The sequence below is a fragment of the Podarcis filfolensis genome, assembly GCF_964270895.1.
Source record: "Podarcis filfolensis genome assembly, chromosome: 3".
Lineage (NCBI taxonomy): Eukaryota > Metazoa > Chordata > Lepidosauria > Squamata > Lacertidae > Podarcis > Podarcis filfolensis.
Genome location: NC_139606.1, coordinates 5,798,752 through 5,822,889, shown reverse-complemented (window position 1 = coordinate 5,822,889; position 24,138 = coordinate 5,798,752). Strand labels below are relative to the sequence as shown.

The following is a 24,138-nucleotide window of genomic DNA, read 5'->3' as shown; positions in this document are numbered from 1 at the left end:
GCCCAATCAGAGCCTCCCGAAGACCTCGAAGCCCCCGCCCCGCGTTCGGGCGTCGCCATGGCAGCCGCTGCGGGAACCTGGGCCTTTTCGCGCCCGGCTGTGGAGAGGATGAGGCAGCTGCTGCTGGAGGGGGGCTTAGCGACCGACGGCCTCCAGGAGGCCATGGCAGGTAGAGACAGATCATAAATGTGAAGGAGTAAAAAAAAACCAACGACAAAAACCCCTTCTTCCGCTGCCTAGCAACGGGCGACGTTCCGGGCCAGCCCTCCCATGAGGCAGAGTGAGGCAGCTGCCTCAGGCTGTAGATCAGGCACCCCCAGCCTCGGCCCTCCAGATGTTTTGGACTACAATTCCCATCATCCCTGACCACTGGTTCTGCTAGCTAGGGATCATGGGAGTTGTAGGCCAGAACATCTGGAGGGCCGAAGGTTGAGGAAGCCTCCTGGGCGCAGCTGGTCCAGGGTCACCCTGGTTGGGCTCCCTCACCAACTGTTCTAGCGCACAGTTTTTTGGGGGAAAAATTTTTTTTTCCTTCCAGTAGCACCTTAAAGACCAACTAAGTTAGTTCTTGGTATGAGCTTTCGTGTGCATGCACACTTCTTCAGAAAGCTCATACCAAGAACTAACTTAGTTGTTCTTTAAGGTGCTACTGGAAGGAAAAAATTTTTTTTGTTTTGACTATGGCAGACCAACACGGCTACCTATCTGTAACAGTTTTTTGGGGCATCAATAGTTTTTTACTTACTGTGACATCTTTTGGATGCTTCCCCGAGCCCATTCTCCACCAAAAGATCTCCCTGAGAGTTTTCTCCAGGAAGTCAATAGTGTGCCCCCAGTAGTAGATTACTTCTGGAGTCAGGTATCAGCACCCACAATAATTCTTTGGAGGAGTCTCCCTTATCTGGGATTTCTAGCTTGCTTGAATCAGCGCCTTCTTTCACATGCAAAGCAACAGTATGTCCTGCAGTATGTCCTTCTGTGCCCTTCCTATTGGGTTCATATCCAGAGATAACAGTTACAGATAGGTAGCCGTGTTGGTCTGCCATAGTCAAAACAAAACAAAAAATTTCCTTCCAGTAGCACCTTAAAGACCAACTAAGTTAGTTCTTGGTATGAGCTTTCATGTGCATGCACACTTCTTCAGATACTTCTTCAGAGATAACAGTGTCACACTGGTTCTCTCCAGTGCCATTTTTCTAGAAAAAGAGTTGCCAGAACTCACCGTGAACACCTCCCTCGGTCTCTTAGAATGGCAATGGTGCCAACAAGAGAGGTGCCAGAACTGAATTCTGGTGAGTTTTGGCTGGGGAAAAGCCCTGGTTCTCTCAGTTCCACCAAGTGTCCCTTATGTCCACTATATATCAGTGCTGTCCTCTTAAGACCTTAGGATGTAGATGCTGGGGTTCAAGAAATGTCCAGAGCTGGGAGCGCTGCAGGACCTGGGCCTGCACACCTTGCACCCCAGCCTGCTGCCCTCAGGTCCAGTGGAAGGTGCTGTCCTTTGTAGTACAGTCATAACACATGTTACGTCCATTTCATGTTACTTCCGGGTTTCGCCACTCGTAAGCACAAAATGATGTCATGCGCAGAAGCGGGGAATCGCGTCCCGCGTGTGCGCAGACAAGCCACCATGGGTTGTGCTCTTTTCATATTGCGAACGGACCTCCAGAACGGATCCCGTTTGCAACCAGAGGTATCACTGTATTGGAGCAAGGTTCAAAGGCGGGTGGGCTGACCTCGTGTGTGTGCACCTTGAGGGAGGGTGTCATCTTGCCCTTTGCCTCAGGCAGCAAGATTGCTTGCACCGGCCCTGGTTGGGTACCCAGGGGGTTGGACTTAGATGGCCCTTGTGGTCCCTTCCCACACTATAATTTTTTGTATTTCTTAACCATCCTTCAACGCACTGAGGGTTACAACAATATCAAAACCAGCTTTTTAAAATTTACTATTGGAATAGCAGGGTGGGCCCAAATAGGGATATATAGATATACAGATATCTCACTTGTCAAAGACTATGTGTAAAGCATGGGCGGAGAGAAATTTGGATATGTACAACAAAATATTAAGGGTCCAATTCTTTCATTTGGGACTCGAGGCTTCAATCTGGAAGGGTTTAAGAATCCCCCCCTCCATGATTTAAAAAACAATGCAATAGGAGAGATGCCTACCCCAATGGTGCGCTATGGGCAGTGCTTTTTTCCTAGGATACGTAGTACCAGTAGCACTTTTGTTGTTGTTAAAAAGTGTGGCACTTACTGCAACAATTTCATGGTACCAGCACCTATTTTTCTAGGGGAAAAAACACCGGCTATGGTCCCTCTCCCCCTCAGTTTCTACAACAAAAAATCAGCCAAATGTATATGCCAGCATACCAACAGTGAAAGTACTGTGGCTGTAGCTAACATATAACGTAGGTAAAGGTAAACAGCATTTCCATGTGCTCTGGCTTTCGTCATGATATTCCGTTGCACCAGAAGTGGTTTAGTCCTGCTTGCCACATGACCCAGAAAGCTGTCTGCGGACAAACACCTGCTCCCTCAACCTGAAAGTGGAGATGAGCACCACACCCCATAGTAGAATTTGACAGGACTTAACCATCCAGGGGTCCTTTACCTTACTTATAAAGGTTACTGTTTCATGCTATATCTAGTGGCATATGAATGACATAAGATGTCAGTATTGTCCACCTAGCTGATCAAAATAAAGATGGCAGATATGTAAAGGTGATGCACCACAAATATGACTGCCACATAGAAAGGATGCAGTACTTGTGACAATTGCTTCCTTTCGTATGAATGGTACAGACCCAGAAAAAAACACTGTATGTAACTGAGATGAATTCAGGACTAATTGCCCTTTAACCAATAGTTATGTATTATCATTCATATCAGTCCATCATGGAAAATACTTTTTTCCAATAAGGTCAAAAATAATAATACAAACACCTAGCTTATTAAAGCACATGCTATTAATCATACATTAATGGTTAACTGTCACACACTGGATACCTTTGTATGCTAATTTTCAAATGCTAATATGAAATCTTAGGCACATTTTCCTGTTAAAGAATTCTGGATGCTGTAGTTTTCCACTCACAAAGTTACAATTCCCAGCAACCCTTAACAGCAGTACTGTAACCAGTATTCTTTGAGGGAGAAAATGTGCTTTGAATGTGCTCAAGGATATAGCTATGGAAATAAAAGGTTTTAAAACACTTTTTTTCTTTAAAAATGTTTTCAGATATTGAGAACGATGAGAAAACAGGACGTTTTGTAGTAGGACGGGGAGGCTACCCAAATAAACAGGGCATAATCCAATGTGATGCAGCAATAATGGAAGGACAACCTGGGCGTTTTGGAGCTGTGGCAGCCTTGCATGGGTATGTATTATACCTTGCTATGCATCAGAGGTCACTAGCCTGGCACCAAAAACTCTGAGATTATTATTTTTTAATTATGCTTTTTCACAGAATTTTTTTTATTTTTTAGAGCCTAATTTTTTAGCTCTTCATAATTTTTATCATTGCATTTAACCATAGAACTCAGTTCTTTAAAAGTATATATGGAACAAACCCCTTCTCAGATTATATTCTTTCTGCTGATAAAGAATTGGAACTCCTCTCGCTGTAGCACGTAAGGTCATGGAAGAAACTCCACACAGTTTTCTGGTTGGGGATGGTGCTGTGGCTTTTGCAAAAGACCAAGGCTTCACTGTGGAAGATAACCGAAGTATGATGAGTGAGCAGAGTACAGAAGCTTATCAGGTAACACTCTACTTTGGAGCAATAGTGATGTGAGTTTGTTTATGCAGTAGTAGAATAATTCACATTAGGAATAAATATCCTTGCAGATGTTCTGAGCACCCCTGACTCATGAATCATCAAGAAGTCTCTTTGAAGTCATTTCAAACAACAAAGGGGTCACCTAATGTGACATTTTCAAAATGTCAAGAATCAGATAGTCAGAAATAGAATTCAAATTAACTGACTACTAATATTCTGTTGGCCAAAGTGCTTCACAACTGCATGGACAATGGCATACGTTCATGCTGACTGCTGAGGAAGGATCAGCTATGGTTGGCTTGGAAAGGAGAGAAAAATACTTGCAAAATCATATCGAAAAATCAGAACTCCTATTAGAATAAACAAGTTCCGTTTCAAATACTGAAATATCAAATAAGATGGATAACAATGTGTAATAGAAAAAGAAGTATGAAATTAGGCTAAAGGTGTGTGAAAGAAAGTAATAGAAGTGGAAAGAAATTGTAATTGAGTAGATTGGAAGTCAAACACAAAGGTGGGGTGAGGGGTGGTGGATGGTGATGGGGAAAGGAATTCTTTGTGGGATTGAGTGTAAGTATGTTTGAACACTTTTAAGGATTGTATGAAATGTATGTTTGTATGCTTGTATATGTGTATTAATGATGAACTATTTTAACAATAAAAACTTATTTAAAAAAAAGGAAAGGAGAGAAAAATAGATTGAAATTCTGCTTATTTCTCCTTTCTAAAGTTAATGTTTCCTCGTCTCACCTGGCATGAGACTAGCTGGGAAGTTATGCTGCTTCTTAATGCATTGGAAAACCCCTGCCAGTGGCCATGGGCTGTGAGTTGCCAGCCCTTAGAATAGTCCCAAGATTGAGGATTGAATTCAACGAATGAATCCCATCAGTGTTTCCCCCCTGTGTGCCCCCACCCCCAAAATTGGCTCTGGGGTGTTTGGAGAACCTGTGGAACAGCACATGGGAGGAGGAGAGTGGAGATTGTTCTGTCTAGCAAGCCGACAATGCTTGCGCTGACAGAATGATCAGAAGAGCCCAACAATTTCTCCCTCTGAACCCACATACAATTTAGGATTAATCCTTTGAAAGAAACTATGTTTCAGATACAACTTCTGGATGCTACTTATACATAAGAAGATACATTCTGCTTACTTAACAGATTCCTGCTTTGGGGAAAAATTATCATTACAAATGGGTGGCATTTGATAGCACAATTCATTCTAGTCTTATCTTTTCTGTAGGAATATTTAGAAAAGGGAAAGAGCTTGAAGAAACATGATACATTGGGTAAGTAATATTTTTATTAAAATAACACTTTTATGGGATGTGCTCGGTCTTCTTTTTGTAATTGTGGAGGCATTAACTTGCCATTTTCTAGTTGTATGTTTATGCTACCAAAAATTTACAGGTACATAAGATGCTGTGGTTAATTAATTCTTATGTATTAACTGGCAACTTTTACAGACTTGCTGAAATAATACAGGAATTAATCGATAAGTTTTGGAAACAATCTGGGCTGATTCCAGCATGGTAATTTCCTACATATTCCATTTCCTTATAGCCAAGCATGCGGGTCTTCATGTAGTGTGTCATGCATGACAGCAGCATCTACATCTATCTCAATGAACACGTGAACATGTGCAGAAGGCTGCAGCAAATAGATGTTGTCTTTCTCAGATGACAGTGTGTATGGGCATGGTTTCTTTTCCGCCTGACATACATCTCTAGTTTAAATGTAGCCCCTTTTTAAGTACGCATAGAATATCAAGAAAGCTTCAATATAAGTGACATCGTGCCTGGAAAATTCAGGGAGCTGCTGTGAGATCATGGAGTATAGCGTGCTCTCTAATTCATCCTAATAACTTCACTTTCAGTGGCCAGGGGACCAGTAGGAAGTAAATAGAACTTATTGCTAGATCTTTTTACTTGAGGGCCCACAGAAATCTAGGTTAGGTATTCTTCTGCCTACTGCAGCACTGGCCATTCCATTCCAGAAAATGTTTCCCTATTCAGTATCCTGCAAAAGTTTTGTTCAGCCTCAAGAGGGTGCTATGGCTTAATAAAAGCTATAAGAAAACTGTTAAGGTTGGATTTAAAGGAAATGGTGGCTAGGAAAAGGTATTTAATTTCTGCCTTGAAATAATTGAAAATCGCCTGGCAATTATTCCAGCTCCAGCAATTGTGCCTACCATCACCTTTACAATAGACAACATAAATACATTGGCTCTAAGGGTGCTTGGGATAGGATCTACTCCTTATAGTGCAATCCTATACATGTCTACTCAGAATAAGCCACGTAAAAAGGGGGGGAAAGAATAAGCCACATTGATTTCAGTGAGTCTTGCTCCTAGGTAAGTGAGTAAATGATTTCAGCCTCAAAGTGACATTGTAAATATCCAGTTGACAGAACAACTGTAAGCAGTTGCCTTCCAATCCTATGCAAGTTTGTTTGAAAATGAGTCCAGTGTCGCTCCCAAGTACAGTAGGTAGAATCACAGGGTTTTTAAAATTAACTTAAGGGTAAATCTTCCACCTTCTTAAAAGAATTCACTTTTTACATACATTTTCCCATGTTAGATACGCACAACAGAAGTGGTGAAGCTAGCAGCGCACAAACATTTCTATGGAACAGCTACCATTTCCCCTTTATTGTTAAGATGTGGCACAAGTCCTGATCTAGGATTGAAAGAGTCATCACTATTAATGTAATGAATAGGAGGGGTGGGAGAAGAGAAGTATCTTAGGCTGTGTTTTCCTATTGTAGCCACTTTGAACTTTCAGGGAACCCTTTCTCAATTCATTTGTCGCTGCTGTCTTCCATTGAAACAGAAGATTCTATTAAATTTCTCTCAGGGAGACGTTGAACTTTTCTTTTTAAAGACCTCAAGAATTGTATATTGATAAATACTTTAGATTTAAAAACAATAACTTTGTTCCAAAAGTGTTCTGCATATTTAGGATGGAAGAAATGCAGCATTTTTCTTGGGATGAAGACAGTCCAATAGACATCTGTGAAAGTCACGTCAAAACTACCGTGCTCTCTTTTTCAGCAGTGCCACATTTCTTGTTTTGGCTGTTTCCAGAATGCAACTTAAAGCCTTATAAACACTTGCAAGGCCAGTTTGGCCAGAGGCAGTAGTGCACAATAAAGAACAGGTATACTGCAGATAATGATGGCTCTATAACACAAACTATTGTTATGTTCCCAAAATCATCAAGGACTCATGGAAATTTGGTGTTGGCTTTGATATTTCTGCTGGTTCTAAAACAGCACCAAGTTTAGCCTCTCGAACAGTTATTGTGTGCTAGGCAGCATATAAAAAATGAAAGATAATCTAAATGCAGTTGCTTAACATCTAGGTGTAAAGTGATGTCTGAAAAGATGTTTCAGTAGAACTTATGACAATTAATTGTTTACACTGGCAGATACTCAGTACCTGTACAATATGCCTGAATGTACATATATAAACAATCTCAAAATAATCCAAAATATTCAGATAATTTTAAGATCACATATCACAGTGATACTAGTTAAACATGATTCTGGGTTAATGCATGTAACAGGGGCATCAAAACCAGACTTCTCTGCCCCCACTTTCCCCACGGCTACCCTCTCCAAGTGGAAGGGTTGGTTAACAAGTGTACTAGTACAGAATTTATGCAATATATACTTCTTTTACCTGGATCTCTCTTTATTCCAGATATCATAACCACATGCTTGGTTTTTTTAAACAATACAGTGGTACCTCGGGTTAAAGACGCTTCGGGTTACAAACTCTGCTAACCAGGAAGCGGTTGCTCCAGGTTAAGAAATTTGCCCCAGGATAAGAACAGAAATCGTGCGCTAGCGGTGCAGCGGCAGCAGGAGGCCCCATTAGCGAAAGTGCGCCTCAGGTTAAGAACTGTTTCAGGTTAAGAACAGACCTCTGGAACGAATTAAGTTCTTAACCCGAGGTACCACTGTATTGAATTCTACAGTGCACTCACCCATATTATTAGAGTCCTTTCTAAGTTGCAAGGTGACAGTATAGCAGACTTGGGATGAAATGAGGGATTCACTCTGTTGTCTAGTAAATTTCTGATAAATATTCCTGTATTTTTTAAAATGGGGAAATTATAAAATTTTGATAGCTAACGGAGACTGTTATTTGAAGCAATATTCCTAGTGTTGCTTGGTAAGTTAATTCTATTATTCTATTTTTGTCTTTTCATTAGGTTTGATTGCCTTGGATACCTTTGGAAATATAACAGTTGGTAAGAGGGAGCAGCATAAACAAAATAAATAATGAGTTTCACCCCTGCCTTATGTTATACAACTGCTGCTAATTAGCTGTGTGGGTCTTCTCATCATTTACAGGAAGGGAAATAATACACTTGCTTTATTGGAGGGGAGAAGGAAGCAGAATCTGTCATGAGAAACATCCATCTGTGTTAGTATTTACAGGGGACTTATGAACCCTTAAAAAATAGAGCTTGATTACAATTGTTAGCACTGTGTAACATTTACAGTCAGTGACTACAGCAGAATTCGTTAGCAGAGAAGCTGTGTCATTTGACAGTTTTTCACCAAGATATAAACCAAACGCATGAAAGATGGTGAGGTGTGTGTTTGTGGTGAATAAACGATAATGATTCAGTTAGCTCTATCATTTCCGCTATCTCATGTAACCATTCTTCTATTGCTATCGGAATAACTACCAATATTTTACTGATTTGAAAAAAAAATGTTTAGGGGTTTCTACTTCTGGAGCACCTTTTAAATATCCAGGAAGAGTGGGAGATTCTCCGATGCCGGGATGTGGGCTGTATGCTGATAAAGAGGTATGCCAAGATAAATTGTATGGAGCATAGGAATGGCAGTAGGATACAGCATTTAGAAACAAGTAGTCAACCATAAAGCTCCTAAAAAGTAACTTGAGTAGTAACAGTATTTCCCACTCCACTGTCAGCAATAGTTATGTGATCACACAGGTATCTCTGGAACAGTTAGTAATATTCATTTTGTTATAATTAAGAAGTGTATAGAAACACAAATATTCAGAAGTTTCTCTTCGACCAGGCATTTGTCTGATTAATATTACTATTCATTTTAATGTTTCTGTGGAAGAAAGGGTTATTGGCTTCTTTTGCTTTTATTTTATTATGTGTTTTGTATTTTTATGTTGTGAACTGCCCTGTGATCTTTGGATGACGGGCGGTATATATATTTTCATTAAAGAAATATAGTTACTAAAACACACAAATATAGAAAACCGTTCAAGGTAGGAAAGAGCCTTGCCACACAATCCTTTACATCTTTACTGAGACGTAAGTCTTACTGTGGTCACTGGGGCTTACTTTCTGGTCACAAAGGATTGCAGCCTTAACAACCAAAATGGTTTCCATCCATTGCCACTTTTTAGGATGACCTTGTAGAAGTGGAAGCCAGTTGCATTTACTTGACAACAAAACAAATATGTGACACCTGGTTAGTTTCAAAACCACTCTGAACATTTTGCATGTTGTCTTTTGCTCAGTTTCATTAGACCATGGACACAATTTGCATAAATGTGAATAGTGTAATTTGAACAAACGAAAAAGGATGAAAGAATTTTCCCTGTGAGCGAAGTGATAATTCCTTTTCCCCCCGATCACACACCTGGTCTCTCTCTAGAGGTTGTGGAATCTCCTTCCTTGGAGGTTTTTAAGCAGAGGTCAAATGACCACCTGGCATGGATGCTTTAGTTGGGATTCCTGTATTGTAGGGATTGGACTAGATGATCCAACTCTACAATGTTGTCAATCAACATTTTTTTTGTTTTTTATAGAATATTTATTGAAATTTTCAAAAAAAATTAAAGAAAAACAAAACACAAAAAAGAACAAGAAACAAACATATAACTTTCAGTGACATATTTCCTTGACTTCCCCACATCTCCCCTTCTTGTATTCCAATTCAATTTTTAATTCAACAAGTTCCTATCCCCAAATTTTACCTTATTATATTTAAATCCTTTTGCTTAACCAATTTTAACATAAACCTCAATCTTTATACATCAAAACTTATTCTTAATACCTTTTTCTAAAGTCAACCCCAATTCCATTTCACGATTTCCCCATTTTAATCTAGAATAGCAAAACAAATTATTTACAAGAAAAAACAGAATATATTTGTACCGCCTTTGGATACCCAAAACCCCACTCCCCGCTTTTCCCGGTTTCAATCTCCAACCGATGTCCATCAATCCATCTGGTATCAGCCTGGTGATCTCACGTCCGAGGCCCTTAAGTCTCTCTCCTTTCCTCTCTGCCGGTTTTTTTGATAGTCCTTTATGATAAACACCAAATCTCGGAGAAGCTCTGTCCCCATAAGATCCATACTTCTTCCTGCCAGGCCTCCATATTTAAAATTGTAATCCAAATCTTGTTTTTTACTTCTTTTAAGTCCAAATGTCCCAAAAACTCCTGCTTCCACTTTAATCAGATTTGTCTTTTCCTTTGTATCCATCTTTACAGGCCTTTGGCCTGCCAGGTCTCCATATTTAAAATTGTAATCCAAATCTTGTTTTTTACTTCTTTCTTTAATCCTCTGCTGCATTATAGCTCCTCCTTCCTTTCCCTCTAAATTGTTATGTGGATCTTCTTCAAGTTTCTCAAATTTCTTTTCTTGTTCAGCTGCAAGAGTTTTTAGCTCAAAAGCAAAGTCTTTTTGTTCTGGTACAAAGATTTGAGTCAAGTCCCTTCCAATTTCCGCAGGTTTGTTTGCTTTTTCATTCAATATTGTAACATTTCTAGCCAAAACAATGCTTTGTTCTTGAAGTTTTCCCAGGCTACGAAAGATCTTCTCAAGTGCAGTCTGTAATTTTCCACTTACAGCCATTCTGTAATGTCCCAGAGCCCCCTCTAGGGGAGTACTGGTTACTTAGTGTTCCTTCCAGTTGTAAATCCAAAAGTGCTTTATTTTCCTTTATTTTCGACAATTTGTTACCTAAATGTAACAAATATGACCAGCCGAGGCAATAGAAACAAAGTTCTCTCTCTTTTTTTTCCCCTCTCAGCTTTGACAGCTAGTTTGACAGCTGTCAAAGTCTTCTAAATCTCTCCAACAGGCTCCCTCGCGGATCGCTCCCGGGTCCTGGGGGGGGGGTAACAATTCCACTCTCAAAATTAACTCTTATCCTCCAGCACATTCACTTATACTGCCAAAACGTGAAATTAATTACTTTTAACTTCTCACGAAGAAGATGTTCTTTTCAACCTTAGTTATCTAGTCCTTGCTTTAAAATGTTTACAAGAGGGGGAGACGGACTTCCTCTTTGCGCCTTCCCCGCTCGTGCCGAATCAAAAAAGGAAATTTTTAATATCCAATTTCCGTATTACTCACGGGTTGTTACTTTTAGTCCAAATTTCAAAGGAAGAAGTCAGCGCTCTCCAACCATGGCATGCGGCTTCGCTTCGCGGAGACGGGTAAACAGCTCTCAGCTCCGCGCCGCTCACCCCCGGTATGTTCCGGAGCCTTTAAAAAGGCTCCTTTGCAGCGGGGGGGGACGCAAATGGAGCCCGCCGAGCCTTCAGTTCACAGGCTTCCCCGCCTGTGATTTTTTTCGGGTCCCCGCTTCGCCGTAGCGGTAGAACCCTAGCTCCACGAAGCAGATTTCCTCCGGAGATCGGAGGAAATCCGCCATTACCGTTGCTGGCGCTGACCGGAAGTCGTTGTCAATCAACATTTGATAATCTCCTTCTACCGGTCCGCAATAGAAAGTGTCCTTTCATATTGCATCACGGTGTGGTATGCTGGTTTGACATCAACTGATAGGAAGTGCCTACAGAGGGTGGTAAATATAGCACAAGATATTATGGGCTGTCCCGTGAATCCGCTGGATGAAATAGCGGAAGAACGTCGCCTCAGGAAAGTGAGGAAAATTCTCAGGGATGATTCACACCCTGGCCAGCACTTTCTTGATCTCCTGCCCTCGGGCAGAAGATAAAGAAGCATGATTAGTTGCACCAACAGGGTAAAGAACAGCTTCTATCCGTGGGCTGTTAGGCTGCTGAATGAAAAGATAACAACAGGGCAACTGACTTTCGGGTTTGGTGGGTGTGCGTCAGTAAACGAGGGGAATTAAGACTAAGAGAGCTGATGGGGGGGTGCTCGTGTAATCTCACTGTATACAAGTTGTACAAGGGACAATAAAGTATTTCAAATTTCAAATTATGTGATTCTGATTGTGCTCAGAAGGAATAGGCTGGTTAATTGCAACCTATTATGCGTTTCCCCCCATCTTATTTATATAAAGTCCCTTCTCTTTAAGATGGCGGAAAAGGCAACATTTTGCAACAGGGAAACCTCTTGTCCTTTTTGAAATGTTGAGGTCTGTCTTCAAGATGAGTGTGTGATTAATAATAGCAGCAACCCTAAATGTGGTTGGGAAGCAATGGAGCCACCATTGCATCCAAAGCCCTGCTACTCACAGCAACCAGGGTGGAAGGGGGACATTTTTTTGTTCTTATTATTTTGCTATACCAGCTCCAGACTGGAGTAACCAAGGGGCTTGGAGTGAGCCCTTGCCTGGACAGGATAGAGAGGTAGCTTTACCCTGCTCTCCCCTCTCCCCTGTTTCTGTTCCTTACACTGGCCACTGCTGGCAGTAGCTTCTCAACCACCCACCCTTTCAGTGGGCGCAACAGGGGCATCTGTTACAGCGGAGCCCGCCTGCCAGCAGAGAGACACCTCCACCTAATTCTTACCTTTCCCAGCCCTGCTGATCAGGGAGTTAGAATTGTGCTGTCAATTTCTTTATGGCCCTGAGAATAATTAATCCAGATCAGGCTACTTCCAAAGTAATATCTTTCTTTCTTTCTAGGTAGGAGCTGCAGTAGGTATGTATTAGTAGTAATAATTAAAAGATTTGCATACCTGTTTATGTTTAAATACATTCATGCATATCTAGAGCTGAAATCTCCCATGAACCAGTTAATGTCCTTGATGTTCATTTTTACTCCAGGTTCTTTTAGAGTTTATCCTGTCGGTTCCACACATTATGGAAACATTTACCTCTTGTACTCATGCCAGAAATGAAAAATGTCCACTTTTCTATTTTAAAGGGTTCTAAACACTTCAGGCCATCTTCCTGCTTCCCAGATCAAGATTCTGTTTTGCTGAGCTCATGTTGGTGCAGTTGTTGAAAGGAACACATTAGCCAGAAATAACAAAGCAGGGTATGAGATCAGGAAGAGTGAGTATGAGTTAAGTAGTTGCTTAACAGGACTATTTAGAGACTAGTTGGGCCATGAACACAGTTTTAAAAGGAAGAATATATCTGTGGTGAGGATGGGGGAGAAAGTCAATTTTCTTTGCATTTGAAGGCAAGCCTATCTAATCTGCACTTTCCAAAACAATGCATGACCGCAACCATCCTCCGAAACTTTCACTTTCTGAAGGATGATTGGGGTGGCTATGAAAGGAGGGAATGGCCACACAACCTTTTTCCTAGCATGTAGGGTGTGTGTGTAGCTTTATTGTACTAGCCAAAGGCCATGACAAAGGCATACAGACTACCAAAGAAATAAATCTCTATGAATCTATGTATAAAAACAGAACCTCTGCCTAAACCATCAGAATCATAGAACACAGGTGCATGCGTGACTTAAGGGTCTCCACATAGCATACAGTATTTCCCCATTTAGACCTTTGAATCTCACTTACAGTTTACTGCAGTTTTATCCTGATCTTCTTCCTAATCTTTCTTGCCACCACATTATGGGTCGCTGGGGCATTAATGTCATTATTCTATGTAATTTGCACTTTTGGAAATAATATGTGAATTGAAACTCATCAATCATTCAAAATTTGTACTTCTCTGAATTTTGTGGTGCAGTTCTCTACCCAAGTAATGTTTCCAAAAATGCATATAGTAGGGTAAAGGGTGTGTAAAATGCATATAATATATTATAAAATAGGGGACGTGGGTGGCGCTGTGGTTTAAACCACAGAGCCTAGGGCTTGCCGATCAGGAGGTTGGTGGTTCGAATCCCCGTGACGGGGTGAGCTCCCGTTGTTCGGTCCCTGCTTCTGCCAACCTAGCAGTTCGAAAGCACGTCAAAGTGCAAGTAGATAAATAGGTACCGCTCTGGTGGGGAGGTAAACGGTGTTTCTATGCACTGCTCTGGTTCACCAGAAGCGGCTTAGTCATGCTGGCCACATGACCCAGAAGCTGTCTGCGGAAAACGCTGTCTCCCTCGGCCTATAGAGTGAGATGAGTGCCTCAACCCTAGAGTCCGTGACTAGACCTAATGGTCAGGGGTACTTTTACCTTTACCTATATTATAAAATACATCTAAAGTGTGCATATAATGTGTGTGTGTGTGTGTGTGTGTGTATTGCATTATATTAGGGAAAACTAGTTTGCAAGTATGCATGCATGAGGACTTTTTTAAAGGAAAAAACTCCATTGCAAACTGATTTGGAAATGCTGAGACCTGAATTTCAGATTAGAAAACTAAGAAACAGAGAAACCAAAATGGACAGATTTGCCCATTCGTAGTCTGTGCAAGGCAGTTTCCTATAGCTTTGTCGTGCCCTTGAAGTCAGGCAAAAGGAAACTGGAATGTTGAAGAAATCATTATTGCAGCAATATCTGCTGATAAACACAGGACACATTAGTCCTCCCCTCCAAAAAAAGAGGGAGAGACCTGAAGTATGTAAGCTTATTGGTTCCCTTGCACATAGCCTATTGTTACAATTCCATACCTTGGCTAATTGAAATAGGAATACCCTGTAGCCTCTTTCCTTTTAATTTTTTTAAAAACACCTATCCTAATCTCTTGCACTAACCTTGTTATGCTAATGCTAGTATTTTCTGTTGCTCTAGCAAGGGCTTAGCAAAACTGCCACACCTGTTTCCAAGATGCTTGGATAACTGCTAAGAACTGTTTGGTTTTTAGTCCTTAGAAATAAACATTCACCTAAAGCGTTTTGAAGGATGAATAAGGATCATGTACAAACGTTTATTGCAAAAAAAGTATCCCAGCCATAATTGTAAATGTTATCTGTTTGTTATTTATTACATTTATATCTCACTTTTCCTCAAGGACTTCAAGGTGGTTTACATAGGAGTCCTCCTCCCCATGTTATCCTCACAATAAGGCTGTGAGGTCAGTTAGGCTGAGAGTGAGTGATTGGCCTGTGAGTTTCATGGCTGAGTGTTGCTAGCCCGCCAAAATTACTCATCAACCACACAGTCACATAAATCTTTTACATTGCAATCCTGTATGTCTCTGCTACAGTATAAGCACCATTGCGTTCAGCAGGATTTACCATAGAGTGTGTAGGTTTGCAGCCTTACAGTGCAATCCTATTCTTGTTTACTCAGAAGTAAGTTACTGTTGCTTCTACCTGTTTGCCTTGGATTGCAGCCTCAGTCTCTATTTCCTAAAAGCATGGGGTGGAAAACAACACAGGTTTTGTAAAATTTATCTGACTGGAGGCGATTTTTGCCATTGTGATACAGTGGTACCTCAGGTTAAGTACTTAATTCATTCCGGAGGTCCGTACTTAACCAGAAACTGTTCTTAACCTGAAGCACCACTTTAGCTAATGGGGCCTCCCGCTGCTGCCGCGCAGCCTGAGCATGATTTCTGTTCTCATCCTGAAGTAAAGTTCTTAACCCAAGGTACTATTTCTGGGTTAGCAGAGTCTGTAACCTGAAGTGTATGTAACCTGAGGTACCACTTTACAAGCTACTAAATCCAAGACAATACAGAGAGTACAAGAAAATATACTTTGGGAACAGTCTAGTCGAAGTGTTTCTCTGTTGGTATTATCCACTGAAACCAGACAACATTGTCGTACTCCTACAATGTATGATAGAAGAGGAGTGATTTGTATATAGATGCTTTTCAATTCTGTTTTCTTATTTCCAGAAGTTAACACAGAACACTAGTTCACAAGTAAATCTTTTTTTAACCCATCAGCTACTGGTGATGGAGACAAGATTATGTGTTTCTGTCCTTGTTTTCATGCAGCCCTGTTAATGAAACAGGTATGTCATCAGTGGGTTTCAAGCATGCTGTGATGGGATGGTGAGCTGCTTGTGCGTAAAATCCTGATCCCTCAGAGTTTGGCTAAGTTCCCAAACCTCTGTCTGTGATGGAGCTCCTTAAGCATGGCTCCATCAATCGCTCGTTGAATCGGACAGTGGGCGTTTACGGAACTTCTTCCAGCATAAAAGCTCCTTGACGGAAACGCGTCTTCTGGACTCTCGGCGTGACAGTTTCCGCCGAGGAGTGGGTGTGCCTACGGGAGGTCCTGAAACCTCTCCACTGTTCCCGCTTGAAGTATCTCTGAGCTCTCCCTCCGACTCACTTTCCCTTGTAACTCCACTTCTCCCCCTGCTGGTCCCCTCCTCCGCTGAGTGGTCTCTCTCACCCTCCATGAGCCCTTTCACCTCCTTCGTCTCAGATGACAGTTCCCTGACATCCACCTCCCCTCTAGGGCCCCCTTCACCCCCTTCCCTCCCCTCCTCTGCGGGAGGCGAGGGAGCAAAACCCCTGAAGGAACCTCCCTCATCTTCCGAAGTTTTGAACACTTCCCTCCACCTTTTGCTGTTCCCGGTTTCCAAGTACTCCTCCTCCTCGGAGTCTGTACCCTCTCCCAACTCCGATTCCCTGAATCCCTCCAGTTCCTCCTCATCGTCGGTGGTGCCAAAGTACTCCCTCCGGAACCTCGCTACTGGTTGAGGTTTCCTGGGGAACCTTTGGTGGAACGTTTCGATCAAGACCTCGTCATGGACCTCCTCTGCCTTCACCCAGGTGTTTTCCGACTCCGGTTCCCCTTCCCACGCGACCAAATACTCCACCTGATTACCCTTCCACCTGGAGTCGATGATTTCCGCCACATAGTTGCGGCTTTCCCTTTCTTCTATGGCTGGCCCGCGTGTGGATACCCCTTCACCTTCCCCCCTGTATGGTGACAGTAATGACCTGTGGAATACTGGGTGCAGTTTCATGTGGTTCGGTAACCGGAGTCTGAAAGCCACTGGGTTGACCTGTTGGATGACCTCAAATGGTCCCAATCTTTTGGGTCTCAATTTCTTGCAACTACCCTTGAACGGCAACCCTTGGGTTGATAGCCAGACCCGACTCCCCACCCTAATTGTTTCACCTTCCCTTCTGCTCTTGTCTGCCTGCCTCTTATATTCTTCTTTGGCCCTTTCTAAGTTGTGTTGGAGTTGACGATGGATCGCTTCCATTTCTTCTACAAAAAGTTCAGCGGCCGGAACACTCCATCTCTCTCCTCCTTCCCCTGGAAACGCCCTGGGGTGGCACCCATAATTAGCCAAAAAGGGGCTCATCCCGGTGGACACATTCTCTGCATTATTGTAAGCAAATTCCGCTAGTGCCAACTTTTCGACCCAATCGTTTTCTCTGTCATTGACATAACACCTCAGGTATTGTTGAAGGATACCGTTTGCCCTCTCCGCCTGCCCATTGGTCTCAGGGTGCCTGGCAGTCGAAAAGTTGACCTCTACGTGCAACAAGCTCATAAGCTTCCTCCAGAATCTGGACGTGAACTGTTTCCCTCTGTCGGAAACCAGCCTCAAGGGGGCGCCATGCAGCCTAAAAATATGTTCTACAAACAATTTTGCTGTCTCTTCCGCCGTGACTGCATGTGAGCAAGCTACAAAGTGACCCATCTTAGTTAACTGGTCTACTACGACTAGTATGGCGGTTTTCCCCTGGGATTTGGGCAGATCAGTCATAAAATCTATCGACACCGCCTCCCACGGTCGTTCTGGTGTGGGTAACGGTTCTAAATACCCCGCTGGTGCCCGCCTTTCTCCTTTGGCTCTCTGGCATTGGTCACACCTTCTCACATACTCCCGTACATCCTCCCTCACCTTGGGCCACCAAAACTCCCTGGTCACCAACCACATGGTCTTGTGTTGCCCAAAATGCCCCGCTGTGGGATTGTCGTGCAGCTGTTTGAGTACTCTCCCCCTCAATTCCCCTTCGGGTATATATAGCGCCCCTTTGTAATACAATGCCCCGTTTCTTTCTTCAAAACCTCCGGGGTCTTCTCCCTCTCCCCTTAAACCTCTGAGCTTATCCTGGGCGTACTCATCATTTACCGTTCCCTCTACCAGCTCTCTTTGCCCCACCCAGGCCGCACCACACACCCAGTGGTCCTCTGGGATAATATGTCTCTCTTCTGGCGCTCCCTCCCCCTCCAAATATTCAGGTTTGCGAGAGAGAGCGTCCGCTCTGATGTTTTCTGGACCTGGCACATAGCAGATTTCAAAATGGAATTTGGAGAACTCCTGGGCCCATCTCACTTGTCGTTGGTTGAGCACTCGTGCCGTTCTCCAATACTCCAAATTCTTGTGGTCCGTACATACTTGTACCTTATGCTGTGCACCAATTAGTAAGTGTCTCCATCTCCGGAACGCTTCGTGAATGGCGAGTAGTTCTCGGTCATATACCGTGTAGTTCCTCTCGGATTTGTTCAGCTTACGCGAAAAGAAGGCACACGGTCTCCATTCCGACTTATTGCTCCCTGGCTGAAGCAGCACCGCCCCCACCGCGCGGTCTGAGGCATCAGTTTCCACTCTCATGGGTTTTTGTAAATCCACATGCAGGAGCTGTTCTTCCGAAGCGAATGCCTTTTTCAATTCCTCAAAAGCGTGCTCCGCCTCCGCCGTCCAAACGAATTTCTTCTTGCTGCTCAGACAGTCCGTGATGGGAGCCGTTAAGTGGGCAAAGTTCTTGATGAATTTATGGTAAAAGTTCCCAAACCCTAAGAACCTTTGCACATCTTTTTTCGTTTTCGGTGTCTTCCATTCCAGCACCGCCTGTACCTTGCCTGGATCCATGGCTAATCCCTTGTCTGATAGGCGGTACCCCAGGAATTCCACCTCCTTGGCGTGGAACTGACACTTCTCCAATTTCACCCACAACTGGTTTGCTTGCAGCTGGCTCAGCACTTCCCTGACATCCTTTACATGCTGCTCCTCATTCTCTGAATATATCAGCACGTCATCGAGAAAGGCTACGCAATTCTTGTAGAGCAAAGGTCCCAGTACATGGTTCATGAGCGATTGAAAACAGGCGGAGCCTGCTTGTAATCCAAAGGGCATAACGAGATATTCGAAAGCCCCTAGGGGGGTGAACATCGTTGTCTTCCATTCATCCCCCTTCTTTATTCGTATCAGGTTGTACGCTCCTCTCAGGTCCAGTTTCGTGAATATCTTTCCCTTCCTCACCCTGGTCAAAATGTCATCAATCCTGGGCATGGGGAAAGTCACTGGTTCTGACACGGCATTTAGCCGCCGGTAGTCCACGATCAATCTCGGTTTATCCGTGTTTTTTTTGTCCACAAAAAACACTGGGCTGCCCCCCACCGCTCTGGACTCTCTGATGAAACCTCTCTTCAGGTTTTTGTCAATAAACTCCCTCAACTCCTGCATTTCCCTGTCTGACATGGCGTACAGCTTGCCCACGGGGAGCTGGGCCCCAGGGACCAGGTTAATTTGGCAGTCAAAGTCTCTATGCGGTGGTAGTTTATCTGCTTCCCTTTCGCTGAAGACCTTGCTCAAGTCAGCGTATTGTTTGGGCACCTTCCCTTTGTCCGCCACTTCCATCCCTGCCAGGGAGGCTTTTGCCCCTTCTGGCACCTTTCCCTCTTTGCAGTGTTCCAGGCAATGTGCTGACCCAAAGGAGACCACTCTCTGATGCCAGCCCACTAGCGGGTCATGCAACGCTAGCCAGCTCATTCCCAAAATGACTGGCGCCCCTCCCAGGGTGGCTACATTGAACGCTATCCTTTCAGTGTGCCTTGCCACCCTCATAACCATTGGGACGGTCTGTAGGCTAACTTCTCCCCCCAACAGCTCCCTCCCATCGATCGTGGTGACCTGCAGGGGGTTGCTTAAAGGGAGTGTCTGTATCTGGTGTTCAGCTGCAAACTCCTTGCTCGTAAAATTACAGGAGCTGCCTGAGTCCAACAGCGCCTTGGTCTTTAGTGGGTATCCGTTTGCCAGCTCTAGCAGCACCTCTATTACTAGAGCTGGTCTTGGAGGTTCCGGAGTGGGCACTTTTACTGCTCCTTGGCCTGTCTGCAGTGCCCTGACAGCGGCAGACAGGCGTTGGCTTTTACTGGCTCCTGGACTTCCTCCTCCTTCCCCCCAACAGCTCCGGCCATCCCTTGCCATTCCTTTCTTTGTGGGCAGACTCTGGCAAAGTGACCTGGCTGCTGGCAGAGGTAACATTTCTTGGCGCTCTTCCCCTCCTTCTTCCTCCCTTCACTGGGATTTGAAACTGCGCGCGCGCGCGCTGTTCCAACTTCCATCGGCTCTCCGGGCGGGAAACTGGGTTCTGGAATCTCTGGAATGCGGAAATCCCTCCAACGCTCTCCTTTCCCCTCCCGCTTCTCCAAGGCTCTTGCCTCCTGGCGCGCTCCAATGGTCAGCGCTGATTTGGTCAGCTGGTCCATAGACTCCGCCCTGGGCGCCCGGGAAAGTTCGTCTTTCACCGCCGAAGAAAGCCCCTCTTCAAAGAGCATTTGAATGGGTTCCGCCGATAGGTCCCACCCCAATTTATGTATCAACATTGTAAACTCAGTCCAGTACTCACGAACCGATCGGCTCCCCTGTTTGCAAGCCATCAATTGTCTGCGCACCAGTCCCTGTTCAATCTCGCTGGAAAACATCAAATCCATGGCGCGAAAAAACTTCCTCGCGTCCTTCAGCATGTCACTATTCCCTGCCATCAGGGGCCGGACCCAGTCTCTCGCCCCCCCTTCGAGATGGCCAATCACAAACGCCACTCGCGATGCCTCATCGGGAAAGTCGTTAAACTGCAGTTCAAGAGCATACTGCATCTCTGTCCTAAAGGCTTGGTAGTTCCTGGGGTCCCCCCCAAACTTCTGCACCATTCCTGGCATCTTTCTTGCTAGTGTAGCGCCTTTTGCCTTTTCTGCATCCTGCGCCCTCCTTTGTTCTAGCCTCGCCGTTTGCATTGCTAGCTGGAGTTCCAAAACTCTGTACCTTTCTTCCAGAGTTGGACCTTCTCCAGCTCCTGCTGCTCCTCCGGCTCCAGCTGGGTTGCTCATGATGCCTCTCTGCACAAGCTGCTTTCAGGGACTGTCCGATTGCTGTGATGGGATGGTGAGCTGCTTGTGCGTAAAATCCTGATCCCTCAGAGTTTGGCTAAGTTCCCAAACCTCTGTCTGTGATGGAGCTCCTTAAGCATGGCTCCATCAATCGCTCGTTGAATCGGACAGTGGGCGTTTACGGAACTTCTTCCAGCATAAAAGCTCCTTGACGGAAACGCGTCTTCTGGACTCTCGGCGTGACAGTTTCCGCCGAGGAGTGGGTGTGCCTACGGGAGGTCCTGAAACCTCTCCACTGTTCCCGCTTGAAGTATCTCTGAGCTCTCCCTCCGACTCACTTTCCCTTGTAACTCCACTTCTCCCCCTGCTGGTCCCCTCCTCCGCTGAGTGGTCTCTCTCACCCTCCATGAGCCCTTTCACCTCCTTCGTCTCAGATGACAGTTCCCTGACACATGCCTACTTTGAAGCACTATCATTAAGAGCATCACTGGGAGAGAGGAGAGGAAGAGAGACTAGCTCAGGGGTCAGCAAACTTTTGTAGCCGTGGGCCAGTCCACCATCCCTCAGACCATGTGGTGGGCCGGACTATATGGGGGGGGGGAATGAACAAATTCCTATGCCCCACAAATAACCAAGAGATGCATTTTAAATAAAAGCACACATTCTACTCATGTAATAACACCAGGCAGGGCCAACAAATAACCCAGAGATGCATTTTAAATAAAAGCACACATTCTACTCATGTAATAACACCAGGCAGGGCCAACAAATAACCCAGAGATGCATTTTAAATAAAAGCACACGTTCTACTCATGTAAAAACACACTGATTCCTGGACCGTATGCGGGCTGGATTTAGAAGGCGATTGGGCCAGATCCGGTCCCCGGGCCTTAGTTTGCCTATCCCTGGACTAGCTAGTAAGGGCAAGGGAAGTGGTTTTCAACCATAATGTGTTGACTAGAAATGATTGAAGCCTCCTGCTTCAGGGCGGTGTAGACTCTAAAGAAATTGTTTGCGGCAACAGTCCCTTTCAAGGAACATACCTCTGACATAGGTGATTGAAAAGAGCAGAAAGAAAGGCCAAATGGTAGGCAGAAGCTGAAAGCATCAGTAGTCAAAGTTAGCCAGTTAAAGTTGAGGACAGAGTGCTGAAGAGGGTGCAGTCTAGACTCTAGCACTTTATATGTAAAACATTCTGTCCCTTGTCTGTTCATAGAAGCTTGCCAGCCCTGTTAAAAATTTTACCCAGCCCTCTTAATACAAGAAAGCGAGGCTCTGTTAGGAAGTTCTGTTCACTAGACCACTTTCTTACGGACCCTTATGAGACCAGTCCTGCAAACCAATCGTAGAGGGACTAGATACGTTTCACCGATTTGTTAGAGGTGATCGGCAGCACAATTCTGAGATAAGGATTTGAGTTCTAATATAAGAATTCTTCTTGCACAAATAAATCCTGGCACATGCTCCTGATCACTGAAATTGCCACAGAATGTCCTTGTGGCATTTTCTGCAGTTGTAATCCTTACGTTGCCCTCTGTTGAACAATCCAAATTATGCCTTGCAGTGTACTGTGTGATTTAATGTATAAACAGATAAAATGAAGAGCAATGTGCATCTGTTTTTACATTGCGGTCTGTTGGTCAATGTAAGCAGCATTGAGAGGGCAGGAATTAAAACTTGCTTAGATACATAGAATAGAAATGAGTGGCGAAAGAAACTTGTTTTAGGTTTTGTTTACCTTTCAGGGCTTGTCTCCCATGGATGCATGCCAGACTGTTGTCCAGGATATCCTCCAGCGAACAGGAAAGGAAAATATGTTTGAACTTGGAATAATTGCAATGAATATGAAGGTACGCAAAGACGAGTGTTTCCCCACGTCTTCTTGGTTGATCATGGCTATGATAACTTATGTTCCTATTTACCTTTCATCGTATATCCCACATATGGGATAATGTAGCAAGCTAGCCTAGATTATGACTAAACATGGACAAAATGGTAGGATGGGAGTTGCTGCAATAATAATTGAGGCAAATCGAATAGGATATTAATGAATCCTAATTTATTCATCTTTTTTCCCCTTGTGGATTTCTAATGTTTAGGGAGAAGTTGGAGCTGCTTCATCAATGCCATTCCCATACTGCATCTGGTCTCAGGGAAAGGACTCTGTAGAGCAATTGATGCAACAATGCTAACAACTTTGAAAGGATCAAAGAAAAAAATATTCTGTACCTCTTGCGCCCAGGTTCAGAGTCACATCCACCTTTATCTTGTGACGTTTCCTTTTCTCATGTAAAGTATTGGGGAGGGGAATCTAAATTGAGACTTTTCTTCAGAAGGTCTGAACTATGGGTATATGAGAGCTTCAGCCTATACCTAATTAAGAAACTGTGATTTCTTACGGCCAAGCTGGACAATACATTAAAATGTGCAGTTACTGTTCATCTTTATACCATGTATGCCAGGGAGCCAGCCAGCAATAACTCACACAAAGTACATGAAGTTAACACTTTATTAGAGAAAACAAGGCCTGCTCTGGGTGTTCTGGGAGACCAGGGCAGAGGGGAGCTGGTCGCAGCAGGAGGGGGAGACTCCCTGGCTTCTTCAGCAGTCTCCCTCCACTCTGCCTCTTGACACACCCACCCCGCCTCTCCTGCTTCTGGACTGCTCTCTGCCACAGCCTCTTCTTGCTCACTAAACCCTGTTACCTCTTCAGATTCTGACACCTCCTCCCAGGTTTGCCCCTCTTCTCCCTCTGATCACTCATTGTTGTCCCACGACCAATCTCCAGGTTCTCAGCCATCTTCCCCAGGCCCTGAGCTGTGTTCCCCATGCGATTCCCCAGCTGCTGCCTCCCACCATTGACACCGTGTGTGAGAGAGAATAAAGACCTTGAACTGAGAGGAGGATTTTAACTCTTTCTCCCCTCTGTTGTGATCATTACGAAATCACACCCACCCTCAGCTGCTGTTCATTCCAGGAAGAAAACTGCCATTAACACCAATGACAGCTTCTCTCCTAAGACAAATAGCAGCTTCAGTTATGAGGTGGCATTTGGAAACTAGCCAGAATAGCTCCACTCATGGAAGAAAATGGTAAGACCATAGATATATTAAGGGGGGTGGAGTTCTGCTTTTTTTAAAAAAGAAACCTTTCATAATATGCTTATACTGTATTTCCCTGAGAGTATTTTTGCAAATGTATAATGCTCTCTTGTGTCTAATATTTATTAAGGGAAAGCCTTTTCAATAAAACTATACATGCTTTAAGTTATA

The 24,138-nt window shown here is 43.9% G+C and overlaps 1 protein-coding gene across 1 annotated transcript; it reads left to right on the top strand.

Moving 5' to 3' along the window:
• Positions 1–38: 38 nt before the first annotated feature.
• Positions 39–24,138, top strand: LOC310759465 (N(4)-(Beta-N-acetylglucosaminyl)-L-asparaginase-like). The gene is made up of 10 exons (XM_083606752.1): positions 39–169; positions 3,241–3,379; positions 3,607–3,763; positions 5,022–5,067; positions 7,996–8,034; positions 8,513–8,601; positions 12,624–12,639; positions 15,733–15,800; positions 22,612–22,716; positions 22,966–24,138. The coding sequence occupies exons 1-10, from the start codon at positions 58–60 to the stop codon at positions 23,056–23,058; spliced, it is 864 nt and encodes a 287-aa protein (XP_083462878.1). The 5' UTR covers positions 39–57; the 3' UTR covers positions 23,059–24,138.